The following is a 13,831-nucleotide window of genomic DNA, read 5'->3' as shown; positions in this document are numbered from 1 at the left end:
TACCACAAGTGGTGGCATTTACACTGTTCATATTCATATCAACAACTAGCGAGCTGTGATCGTATGCTTTTTTAACGTTGCTACTCTACACTGCGCTCTGCAGCGAATCTAGCAGTATGGCACTATGTGAAAAATGCATACCGCTTCTAAGATGAACTGGTTTACAGCAAAGCACCACAATACATTGTTAAAAGAAGATCAAGCACTGATACTGTATGTCCATATTTCCAAACTAAATAAAAATAAATCATTTTCGGGCTTGTTCTAATTTCTCCACATGCCTGCATTACTCTGGAGAGCCACAGCACTAAGTTTACTGTTTTTCTGTCTGGAAAAACACCTGATTCAGCTCATTAGGGGCATTTTAATTAGCTTAAAAGTCAATCAAACTCTGTTTACAGCAGTGCTGTGGCTCTACAGGGCTGAAATTTCAGAAACAGAAGAAAACACACATTAAACAGAAATCATACTGTAGGTTTGGAAGGAAGTTATTGTGCCACACACACAAAAAAACTCAATAAAACCAAAAACAAACAAACCAACAAACAAACAAACTAACAAACAGAACGAAAAACAGCGGCTCAGAGGTTAGAGAGGGTTAGTTCCTCCGGCAGAGAGGCCAGTAAGACGGACGTACAGACGGAGAGAGATGTGCGTGATTTAAAGGAAGGGTACCAGATAGTGCTCTGAGCTCACCCTGCCCCCGTACTGCAGCATGGGTGCCGGCAACACTCGCCCAGTCACGTGGGCCATCTCGTCCCGCACTCTGAACTGGAACTCCTGCACGAAGGGGTCGGCCTCGTAGTTAGCACTTCGCACCTGAGAAAGAGAGGAAAGAAAAAAAAAGAGGAAAAGAGAGAGAAAGAAAGAAACAATGAGTGAAATGGACTTCCAGAATTCTCAGTTTGGGCTAGGAAGTAAACTGAATGAATTTAATTCACTAAATGAGTGTTTTACTCAAGATATTCAAAAATAAGGACATGAAAATTGTTGATTTCAATACAAAAGCTGCCAAAGGATTCTTAGTAGACAGATTTGCGTTCGTGATTCAGATCCAGATTTTTTAGACCCATAGTCATATGGTACATGTACAGTACAATGGAGGACCTGTGTGTGGTGAAAGTCTTACGTATGGTGGAGGACCTATGTACGGTGGAGGTCTTATGTATGGTGGCGCACCAACGTACAGTGGAGGTCTTCTGTACGGAGGAAGACCCATTTACGGAGGAAGACCCATGTACAGTGGAGGTCTTGCCTTTGGTGGAGGTCGGTACGGTTGAAGGCCTACATATAGTGGAGTTCTTATGTACGGTGGAAGACCCATGTATGGTGGAGGTACTGCCCACAGTGGAGGTCTTGCATACGGCGGAGGACCCATGTAGGGTTGAAGACCTATGGATGGTGGAGGACCCATGTACGGTGGAGGTCTTACATACGGTGGAGGTCCAATGTAGGGAGGAAGACCCATGTACGGAGGAGGTCTTATTTATGGAGGAGGATGGTAAAGGTCTTCTGTACAGAGGAGGACCCACGGATGATGGAGGTCTTACGTACGGTGGAGGTCTTATGTACGGTGGAGCACCAATGTACAGTGAAGGTCTTGCCTATAGTGGAGGTCTTGCGTACGGCGGAGGACCCATGTACGGTTGAAGACCTATAAATAGTGGAGTTCTTATATACGCTGGAGGACCTATGTACAGTGGAGGTCTTGCCTACAGCGGAGAACCCATGTATGGTTCAAGACCTATGAATGGTGGAAGACCCATGAACAGTGGAGGTCTTGCCTATAGTGAAGGACCCATGTACGGTTGAACTATGAAAGGTGGAGTTCTTATATACAGTGGAGGACCCATGATGGAGGTCTTGCGTACGGTGGAGGTCTTGCGTACGGTGGAGGTCTTATGTCAAAAACTTGTAAAGAACTTTTACATGGTAGAGATTTTTATATTTTAAACCCTTTCTTAACTAAATTATAAAGAGGTTATTTTTGCACCACTGCTTTTCACTTTGACAAAAGCTACCTGCTATTATCAAAAAAATGAATTAAAAACTTTTGTCTTTAAAAACACGTGTGCAGGTGTGACGGATCACAGTATAAACCAATAGGGTGTCGGTATGGTATATGTTTATACTTCTCTACATCCAATTACAATCAGATTCACTCTATCTGAATGGAGAGATTTATCTGGATAGGGGTTTTATGATGTTATTAAAACGCAAGGAGTAGAAAGTACAGATAATTGTGTGAAAAATGTAAGAAGTAGAAGTAAAAAGTTGTCTTAGTAAAGTATAAATAACCAACATTTCCACTTAAGTAGCAAGGTGTAAAAACGCTGTTAGAAAAAGTTAATAGAGCTGTGAGAGATCTTTATCCTGAGGATAAATGCTCTGCATCTTTATGAATGTAAAGAACATCACGACAAATGTCTGAAAAGCTTTTTCCCTGAAAAACGTTCAATCAGATACGAGAGAGAGAGATAGAACTCCATTTCTGCTTGAACATTCACTAGAACATCAGTTATATTTAGAAGCTCAGGGAGAAACCAGGTACATTTTGTTCATTGTTGTCACCATTGTCGGAATCATTCCGCCTACGTCACATCACGCCTCCACTCCAAACTCTCTCCAACTAAGAGCAAAATCACCTACAGTCATAACCGCTCAGCCGGCTTTAAATACGCTGCTCATCCACCTGCATTTCACACAACTGAGCTGCACTCACAACTCCACAGAGAACCAGGAGCTTCAGAACCCATCAACTGAGAAACAGGAAGCAGAGTTTTATACTGATCTCAATAAACCCATCCTTAGACCAAGGAAACGAACCAACATTGCAGACCAACACATTCCCAAACAACTGCAGTGCATTTTAAAGCTTGGTCTTTGTCTTTTTCCAGGAATATTTACATGCTAACTAACTGCTGTGCTGAACTGAGAGCATTAATATTCAGTATGGGTCTACAATTTAGTACAATATAAAGGAGCTTAAATTAGGCATGGACCTCTACCTCACTCTACCTCCAGTCTCATTATGTTGTAACGCAGTGTGAGTTAGAGGTTATTTGCAATGTTATTGCAGCTCTTTTAATGTGTTTAGCGTGAAAATTCTTATTACAACTGCAATATGATTCATCTTACAGGCCTACCAGTTACTTCATTTCCACAAAAAGGCCATCATTTACTATATTTTTCTACTATATTTTAAGGTTCACTATCAATAAAGGTCTATTTTCTGGTTTATTTTCATACATAAGGCGCACCGGATTATAAGGCGCATTAAGCAACACTAGTAAGGATGCCTACATCGGAGTAAGGGTGTCGCCATATTTCTCTTCTAATGGAGAAGCTGGGGGAAGCGCCTAAGTAAACATAACTGTAATTTATTTTAAAGATAAACGAACATTGGATGTTAATCTAGACAGATTTCTCTCCTGAAAACTGTTTATTTGGGTGAGTAAAATGCTTCATTTTATTTACAGTTAGCTTAGATTTCCAATATTTGGTCTAAGGGTGAGTTTTCAGTAAAGTTTCTCCATCACTAAGGCTAGGAACAGCAGCATTAGCATTAGCCGCTAACCACAGTGCTAGCGGGACGTAAATGCCGCCCGATAGCACTAGTCTGAAGAATCCCTGAGTGTTGTGGTAGGCCAGGGCGCTATCAGCTAGCGGTTTGTCCCACATAGCTTGTTTTAACATGACAAAACACACAGACTACAGTCCAATATACTCGCCTCTGATCGGTGAAAGAGCTAGCGCTGCGGTTAGTGGCTAATGCTTCACTGAAAACTCACCTGTTTAACGCTGTACTTCAGCAGAGTGGCTTTACTGCTCTTTAATACCCGACTGATAGTACTTATACATAAAAAAAAATCCTCCTTATAATGTAAGGTGCTGTTATAAGGAGCACTGACGAGTTTTTGGAAAAATAAAAAATTCAATTTAAGTACATTTAATTAGAAATCGTGTCAGGAAAAAAGAAGAATGCATCTTAAACACAGCAACTTTAACTATGTAGCGAGTTTGTGGATGGATGGCTGGTTGACTGGCTGGTTGACTGGATGGATTACTTTAATGTTGACCCCCACAACACCCATCTCTGTTAATGCTATTAGAGACTAGTTCATTACTGTTCATTAACTGTTTTTAATAGACTATATACAGTGCTGTGAAAACGTACTAAACAGGACTTTGGGTAAATATTCTTTGGACTGACGAGACAAAAGTGGAACTTTTTGAAAGGTGTGCGTCCCGTTACATCGGGCGTAAAACGAACACATCATTTTAGAAAAAGAACTGAATCATACTGAACGGAAAACATGGTGGTGGTAGTGTGATGGTCTGCGGCTGCTTTAATTGCTGTAACGGATGGAAGCAGGAATTCTGGAGGAGAATGTCCGGCCATCTGTTTGTGACCTCAAGCTCAGTAGGGCTGCAACGATTAATTGATATAAATCAACAATATCGATTATAAAAATCTGTCAAATAATCGTTAATTTGAGGCACGACACAAAGTACTGGGGGCACAGTTTACACTCAACTTGGCCTGCGTCTCCAAAAGTGCCCAAGCAGAAGAGATTACACATTTCCTCACAAAATATCAGCACTATCCACATTTAAAGAGCAATGTTCTGGACATTTCATGGGAAATCAACAAACAGCAGAGCAGAGATGGAGGGCACGGCAGAAATAATCGTTGACTAATCGGAAAAAAATTATCACCAGAATAGTCAACTACCCAAATAATAATTAATTGCAGCCTTAGATCTCAGGAGTACTGCAGCAGGACAATGATCCAAAGCACACAAATAAGTTCACCTCTGAATTACTTTAGTAAAACTAAATGTTAAAGTCTTGAGATTGAGATGATGTGGATGATCTTAAACAGGACTTTATGCTGGAAAATCCTCCAATGTGTCTGAATTAAAACAATTCTGTAAAGAAGAGTGGAACAAAATTCCTCCACAGAGATGTGAAAGGTTTGAATATATATTTTTTCTTTAATAAATAAAATTAATTTAATTTTATTTAAATAATTTTTTTATTTAATCAGGATTGCTTTGTCTGATAAGATTTTTTGTTAAAACGAAAAAATGAATTATAATAAATAAGAAAGAAGTCTGTAGGGGGGTCAAATACTTTTTCACAGCAGTGTAAATACTTTTCTCGCTACCTATTTGCTTCTTAAACCCATCTTTAGTAGATACACAACATTTTTTTTAAATAGCCTTGAAAACCCATTTAATATATATATAACTCATATGATATATATATATTTTTAAGAAACTGAGGAGGAACATGACAACTACATGTATAAAAGTTACTACAATAAAATTAAATATCAAAACGGAACAAAAAAAAAAAAGTACATTGTTAAGAAACTCTCTCTGTCTCTAACTGTACCTAAATATAAAAGATGAGTACAAAATAAGAGGAGCAATTTATTATTTTATATATATTTTTTTTCATGCATTTATTTTTTTACAAGCTGTCCTACAAGCGACCCTCCCAGAACGTGTCTGCAACCCACTTTTGGGTCCCGACCCACCAGTTGAGAAGCGCTGTTCTAAATACTTTGTTCCTAATGACTGTTTTAATTTCAGAAATAAGTAAATGACACATAATCTCTGATTTACACAGATGTTAGTGAGTTTCTGAACAGTGCTGATCATCACTCACCAGTCTGCTGATCTCCTCCTGTCTGTCTGGTGCTGACCGCGCCGTGGCTTTGATCATGGTGGACGTCTGATTATCTGTCAGCTTCTTGATGCACCTCTGCCCAGCTACGATATTACACACCTGATTCACACAGGAAAATGTACAGTAAGCACAACCAAAAACTTAGAACGTATTCCACCAAAGTGCTGGAAAGACCCTTTTTCTCTAAATTCTCTTGCAACTAATTAAGTCTAGTGCAGACTAATTAGCAATATGGCACTTCATTAATATTGTGTAACCGTGTTTAGCAGCTGTGAACATGCCAGAAATAAAAAAAACAGGTGGTTTTATTAATTTTATTAGTCATCCTAAACACAGACAGTGAGGTGAAATCCTCCAGTAGTGATGTTCTCTCACCTCCAGGGGCAGGTAGGTGTGCTTCTGCTCCTGGCCCACCTGCAGGCAGGGTAGATGAGGGTATTTCAGCTGCAGGTTGTACTTCTCTCTGAAATACTGAGCTACAGTTCGCTCCACTGTCTGACCGTTCTCCAACTGCAAGGGGAACCTGCAAAACCATCAAAAATAACCAGTTCCACCAGTTACATCATCTCCATCCAACCACTGGTGAGCGCCAATGAGCAGTGGACAAAGACTTTTGGGTAACGGTTATAAATGAAACAAAAGAAAAAAGGGCTACATCGATTATTTTTTGTTAAACAATATTATACAGAATACACAGCTCTAGATAAAAATAAGAGAACACTTAAAAATGATGAGTTTCTTTAATTTTACCAAATTAAAAACCTCTGGAATATAATCAAGAGGAAGATGGATGATTACAAGCCATCAAATCAAACTCAAGGAGTGTAAAGCATAAAGTTCTTCAAAAGCAGTGTGTAAGACTGGTGGAGGAGAACATGATGCCAAGATGCATGTTTAAAAACTGTGATTAAAAAACAAAAGTTATTCCACCAAATATTGATTTCTGAACTCTTAAAAGTTTATGAATATGAACTTGTTTTCTTTGCATTATTTGAGGTCTGAAAGCTCTGCATTTTCTAATTTTTATCATTTTCATGTTATTGTTTATTTGGAATTTGGGAGAAATGTTGTCTGTAGTTTGTAAAATAAAACAACAATGTTCATTTTTAAGAACTGCCTTAAATTAGTTCTTAAGAAAAGATTCATGATATGCTTAAACACACAGAATATGCTTGGAAGATGTTAAAAATAAACTAGACAGAAAAGTAAGTATTGGTAAAATGATTTTTTTTTTTTTTTTTAACAGAAGCTGTAATTCTGCTTTAGTTTGCTGAGGCTCTGTTCCCTGTGCAGAGCCCCCTCTGCAGCCCACAAGCTCACTGACTCACGTTTGGTGGCTGGCAGGCCGGCGGGTCACGTTACAGACTCGGTACTTTCTCCGCATCGTTCCACAGTGTGTCACCTCCACCTTAAGACCTACAACACAGACAGACACGCAACATTAATATAAAAACCAGCAGAGCTTTACAGTAGTAACAAAACAAGTGCTTTTAATTATCATCTATACTGTCAAAACCCTGAGAAATTCACAAACTTTAATCAAAGTTGACTTTAATGGAAGTCTATTGGTTTGTTCATCATGAATCATAATGTTTTTGAGGAATCATGTGAATCATTCTTTTATAGCATGTCTATTGGTTAATTCCTCATAAATCTTCATTTGGGAGCATACTACTGGTCCATTAGTCACAAACCGTCCTTTTGAAGCAGTTTTATTGGTCCATTAATCATGAATCAGCAGTTTTTAGTATTTCTATAAGACAGTATTTCATGAATCATAATTTCAGAGCATTTCTACAGTAGAGTAACAGTCAAAAATTATTCTTTTGAAGCATTTTTATTGGTCCATGAATCATGAAGCAACATTTCTAAGCATTTCTATAAGCCAATTATTTATAAATCATGATTTTGATGCATTTCTACTGATTCAACTACCACAAAACAAAATCGTTTTTGGGTCCATTCCTCAAGAATCATCTTGTTGGAGCATTTCTATTGGCCTACTTGATAGAAATTATCATTACGTAGAATTTCTATCCATTCCCTATGAATACATTTTTTGGTATATTTTATTGGTCCACTTTTAATAAATCATAATTTCAGACTTTCTATTCATTTCTTCCTTGAGAATAGTTTAATTAATCAATCATACATTCTAATTCTAAAGCATTTCTATTGGTCCATCCTTCATAAATCATTTCAGAATAATTCTATAAATTTATTCCTCATGAATCAATAAATCTGTTAGTCATACATCAAAATTATGTAGCATTTCTATTGGTCCTTTCTTTATAAATAATTTAATACTATTTCTATTTATCTATTCCTCACAAATCCATTAAATCATACATTAAATTATTTAGCATTTATTTTGGTCCATTCCTTATGAATTGATTTTGTAGAGCATTTGTATTGGATCACTTCTCATGAATTATTATTTTGGAAGGCTTCTATTGGCCCAATCATCATGAACTCACCTTTTTATAGGTCCAAATCAGTATTTTGCAACATTATTATTGGTCCATTTCTCATGAATCATCATTTTGGAGGATTTCTATTGGTCCATTCATCATGAACCCTGCATTTTGGAGCATTTCTATTTGTCAAATCCTCATTAATTGCAGTTCTACTGGCCTCTTACGACACAATTGCCATTATGATTAACATTATAGAAAAAAAAAACTAAAAATATTATATGTTATTTATATGTATTTAGGAGAGCATCAATATATATATGTTTGAACTGTTTAAAGGAACAGCTCCTTTTTACATGAAATATTATAGAATATAACTGTTTTGATGCCAATTAAATGACTTTACGGATAAATTAGACTGCCTTCGCTATACACTAGTGATAAGGTATGGACTCGTTCAGGAAGCTCCAGCATGCTTCACATTACTCATGCTTCTGCCTCATGGTTTATTTGTGACTTAAGCGCTTTATTAAAAGGCACTTGAGAACATCGCCTGGGATGAAATCCATGGCTTCTTGAGTCACAGCCAAGTTCTCTGGAGCGCTGGATCACAACCAGTAATTTATAAACAATTATGAGTTTATACATTTTATTATACAGCGAGACCTTATTAAGAGAAATGACATGATTCATCAGGTTGTAGCACTTTCCCCTACCGCTCTGAGGTCCAGCTTTCACACTCATTACATCAGAATAATCACGTTCTCACATAAGCTTTGGTAATGAGTCACAACAGGATGGGAATTCTATCATAAGTATCAGGTTTCAGAAGGATATGACACACAGTTTGGGTTAAGAAGTCCCTAAATATTCTAATTAACAGAATCAATGTTCTGGTAAGACCATCTCTGCAGCATCCAGTAAATTCATTCTAAAAGAGAATGGTCTGGTAGGTTTGTTGGATGCCATTGCTTTCTATATTACTTATCTATATTAAATTATATTACCAGATTTTTCAGACTATAAGGCTCACTATCAATTATCTGGTCTATTTTCATACATAATTGGATTAAAAGGCGTACTGGATTATAAGGCACGTTAAGGGACACTAGTAAGGATGCCTACATCCATCCACAAACGAAGTCAAAAAGTGCTAGATGTTAATCTACAGACTTCTCTCCTGAAAACTGTTTATTTGGGTGAGAAAAGCTCTTCTATTCATTTACAGTTAGCTTAGATGTCCAATATTTGGTCTAAAGGTGAGTTTTCAGTAAAGTTTCTCCAGCACTAAGGCTAGGTGCAGCAGCTTTAGCATTACCGCTAACTGCAGCTCTAGTGGGAAGTAAAAAGCTCTTAATAGCGCTAGACTAAGGAACCCTGAGTGTTCCAGTAAGCCAGGGCCCTATCAGTTAAGGGTTTCTCTCATGTAGTTTGTTTTAACACTGCAAACATGCTGATATACTAAACTCTGAATGACGATAGAGCTAGCAAAATGGTTTGCGGCTAATGCTAATGCTGCTGCACCCAGCCTTAGTGCTGGTGAAACTTCACGGAGAGCTTTAATAGAGGAAATGTTTGGAGGAAAATGAAGCGTGGATGAATGTAGCGATGAATGGCTCCATATTTAGCTTGCTGGATAAGCCTCTGTGCTAATTGGCCATAAATAAGCAAACAGAATCGGCCATGAACACACTCACAACTCATGACATGAGGGACTAGTTGCTGCCAGTGTGAGTGTAGAACGGTCATTCTCAATGCGCTCGTGCAACAGAGTCTATAGTGAACTCGTGCAATACCAAGGTAACTTTTTTTTTTGTTTGTTTTTTAATAAATTAGTGGATCTTTTCCTCCCGATTCTGATCCTGATCAGTGATCAAATTGTGGACATCACTAAAGAAATCCTTAGGCAAAAAATTCTACAATACAAGTAATGTATAAATCTAAATATTTAACTGATTACTCTCTGATGGCTGGCAAGAATGTGAAGTGAGATCCTAAAGATCCCAAATATCCTACAGAGCTCCGCCCTCTTAAACTCACCTTTGATTTCTTTGGTGAACTTGACTCGGTGTGAATCTGTGAGGGGGCGGGGCTGCTCGTCGATGTTGTGGATGTCCAGGACTTCACACATGAACTGAATGACTGGCTGTGCTTTGTAGAAGGCCGTGGCAGACACTGGTTTGGGGGCAGGACAGAAAAACAGGAAGGATTGAGATCATTAAGAGAAATAATCACCAAAACGAGGCAAAACATCATTAACATCTTCATCCCTGAGCACTGAAGGTCAGCACAATTAGTCTCTGATAACACCGCCCGGGAGCACAGCTGAGAAATTCAAATCCTGATCATTAAAACCATCCAAAATTACAGCAAAAAGAGAAAAACTATGGAGAACAGACAGATCTTAATGAAATAAATATGCAGCTTAAACACAGATATAAGCTGATGCTTCTACACTTCTGTAAAAGCAATAATTCAAGACATGATTTCATCCAGTATGAATCTGCAGTCTGACTGTAATAAATCAGGAGAGATTTTAAAACAGTATGAATCTGCAGACTAACAGTAATAATTCTTTAGATTTTCTAAACCAGTATGAATTTGCAGTCTGACCATAGTAATTTAGGAAAGTTTTTAAATCAGTATAAATTTGCGGTCTGATGGTAATAATTCAGAAGATGTTTTAATCCATTATGAATCTGCAGTGTGACTGTAACAATTCAGAAGAAGTTTTAATCCAGTATGAATCTGCAATCTGACTACAATAATTAAAAACAGCTTTGAATCCAGTATGAATATGCAGTCTGACTGTAATAATTCAGGACATATTTTAATCCAGTATGCATCTGCAGTCTAACTGTAATAACTCAGAAGAGGTTTTAATCCAGTATGAATCTGCAATCTGACTGCAATAATTAAAAACAGCTTTGAATCCAGTATGAATATGCAGTCTGACTGTAATAATTCAGGACATATTTTAATCCAGTATGAATCTGCAGTCTGACTGTAATAAATCAGGAGAGGTTTTAAACCAGTATGAATCTGCAGACTAACAGTGATAATTCTTTAGATTTTCTAAACCAGTATGAATTTGCAGTCTGACCATAGTAATTTAGGAAAGTTTTTAAACCAGTATGAATTTGCAGTCTGACCATAATAATTCAGGGCATGTTTTATTCCAGTATGTATGTCTTTACAGTCCAGCAGTAATAATTGATGAATGTTTTAAATAAGTATGAATCTGCAGTTTAACCACAATAATTTAGGAGAGTTTTTAATCAAGAGAGTTCTTAATCCAGTATGAATTTACAGTCTGACAGCAATAATTTAATAGATTTGTAATCCAGTGTGAATTTGCAGCCCAACAATAATAATTCAGTAGATTTTTAATCCAGGATAAATTTGCAATCCTGACTGTAATAATTCAGTAGATTTTCTAAACCAGTATGAATCTACAGTCTGACAGTTATAATTTGAAATAGCTTTCAATCCAGTATGAATCTTCAGTTTAACCATAATAATTTAAGAGAGTTTTAAAACAGGTATGAATCTGTAGTCTGACAGCATTAATTCAGGACATATTTTAATCCAGTATGTATTCTTTACAGTGTGACTAATAATTCTGGCAGTAATGTAACTCAATATGAATTTATAATGTGAACTGTTTACAGTTCAGTACATAGACTGTGTATAACTGGACAGAGCATCGTCTCTCTAAGTGAAGCCACCACAGGTCGGGCGCCCCCTGCTGTTCGGCTGCAGAAAGCTGAGTAACCACACCCATCCCCATAGGTTTCAATGCCAAAACAGAACAACTTTCAATCACGTTTTTTTTTTTTACCAATATACTGTAATTCTACCTCCATTATTTAAATGCAGCAGCTAGTGTAACCTCTGCTTATATTGTAAAGTTTTATATCCCCACAGAATTCGTTTTGTAAAACATTATTCAGCTCTATTCAAAAAGGTGTGGTTATAGTAAAAGGGCTGGGTTACACCTAGCCGGGGTGGGACCAATGACTGTATGGGCGGGACCATAGACTGTGTGAGCTCTGTGGAGGCAGCCCTCAGGGGCGGGGTTATTTAAATGAGTAGGCTGTCTCTCCACAGTCTTTCTCCCTCCTCTGGTCTCTACTGCGCTCTACAGACTCGGGTTTCAGGATCACCAACATGGAGGAAGATTTTGGCCTCATTTTCATTGAATGAATGGGAACGACGACACAACGACCATCTTTTTTACAGTCTCTGGTTCAGTATAAGACTGTTATTGCATTGTGTTTTGAATCCAGTATAAATCTGTAGTGAACAGTTTGAACTTTAACATTCTTGCATGGTTAAAATGCAGTATATAGTTTTTTACAGTTAGACTAATTTTAAATTATTAATGTATAACCTTAAACAAATTCGTATTTTTTTTTTTTACAGTCTGGTAGAAATGATGGAATGAATTTGGAGCCTGCAGTTCTGTAGCTGTGAAACGCTTTAAATACCTGTAGTCTGTATTTAGGCAGGGCTGGAAGATCATCAGTAGGTCTAGAAGCGCTGCAGAAACATATGCTGCAAATTTATTTTGTTTAGTTTTTGGCCGTGAGTCATTTCAGAAGAGCGGGATAATTATCTGATGGGTTGAATCAGGTGTTCCAGCAGCAGAGTAAACATATTAAACACCATATGTGTTAAAAACCTGCAGAGTCACTTACTAGAACTACAGGAGCAACTGCCTGCTTACAGATCTTAACCAAATAAAGAGGCATTTAGAAGAGAGATGGGCAATATGACAATCTTATCATACTGTAATAAATGAGTAATGATAAACGATACGCATTTAAACAATACGAGTTTAATATGGATTTACTCTTAGAGATAACAAGAAAAAACCACACACACCAACGGAGCTTTTTATTACATATGGTGTAATTAGTGACGTTTATTGGAGTGTTTAATTGGCATTTATTAAGAAAATGTGTGTAAAAATATTAATTTCTCTACCACAATGTACCATGCCCAGACCACTCTGCCACACACTCTGCCACACACTCTGCCACACACTCTGCCACACACCCCGTGCTGTCTCACTCTACCATGCCCAACCCACTCTGCCTCACTCTACCACACACTCTACAAAGCCCAACCCGCATTACCACACACTACCATCCCCAACCCACTTGACCTCACTACCACACATAATGCGCTGTCTCACTCTCTACAACACCCAACTCACTCTGCCTCACTCAACAAAGCCCAACACACTCTACCACACACAATGTGCAGTCTCACTCTACCACACACTCCACTATGCCCAACCTACTCGAACTCACTACCACACACAATGCACTGTCTCACTCTATCATGCCCAACTCTGCCTCACTCTACCACACACTCTACAAAGCCCAACCCGCATTACCACACACTACCATCCCCAACCTACTTGACCTCACTACCACACACTATGCGCTGTCTCACTCTCTACCACAACCAACCCACTCTGCCTCACTCTACAAAGCCCAACACACTTTACCACACACAATGTGCTGTCTCACTCTACCATGCCCAGCTCACTCTACCACACCCAATGCACTGTCTCACCACAAACACTCTACCACATCCAACCTACTCAGCCTCACTCTCCCACACACACACTGTGCTGTCTCACTCTTCCATGCCCAACTCACTCTGCCTCACTCTACCACACACTCTACTATGCCCAACAACATGACCTC

At 38.1% G+C, this 13,831-nt stretch overlaps 1 protein-coding gene across 2 annotated transcripts in view; it reads right to left on the bottom strand.

The window, feature by feature from the left end:
- LOC103042221 (protein argonaute-3) overlaps positions 1-13,831 on the bottom strand; it is an 81,887-nt gene that overhangs the window by 22,197 nt on the left and 45,859 nt on the right. The window contains exons 6-10 of one of the 2 annotated variants that reach the window (XM_049467558.1): positions 10,152-10,286; positions 7,026-7,113; positions 6,073-6,220; positions 5,677-5,796; positions 676-819 (exon numbers count right to left, since the gene is read on the bottom strand). In XM_049467558.1, coding sequence (XP_049323515.1) covers positions 676-819; positions 5,677-5,796; positions 6,073-6,220; positions 7,026-7,113; positions 10,152-10,286 — 635 coding nt within the window. The remainder of the gene's footprint in view (positions 1-675; positions 820-5,676; positions 5,797-6,072; positions 6,221-7,025; positions 7,114-10,151; positions 10,287-13,831) is intronic. The other variant, XM_049467559.1, reaches the window with a different exon arrangement.

Source organism: Astyanax mexicanus, chromosome 1 (genome assembly GCF_023375975.1).
Source record: "Astyanax mexicanus isolate ESR-SI-001 chromosome 1, AstMex3_surface, whole genome shotgun sequence".
NCBI lineage: Eukaryota > Metazoa > Chordata > Actinopteri > Characiformes > Acestrorhamphidae > Astyanax > Astyanax mexicanus.
This window is presented reverse-complemented; position numbering and strand designations above follow the sequence as displayed.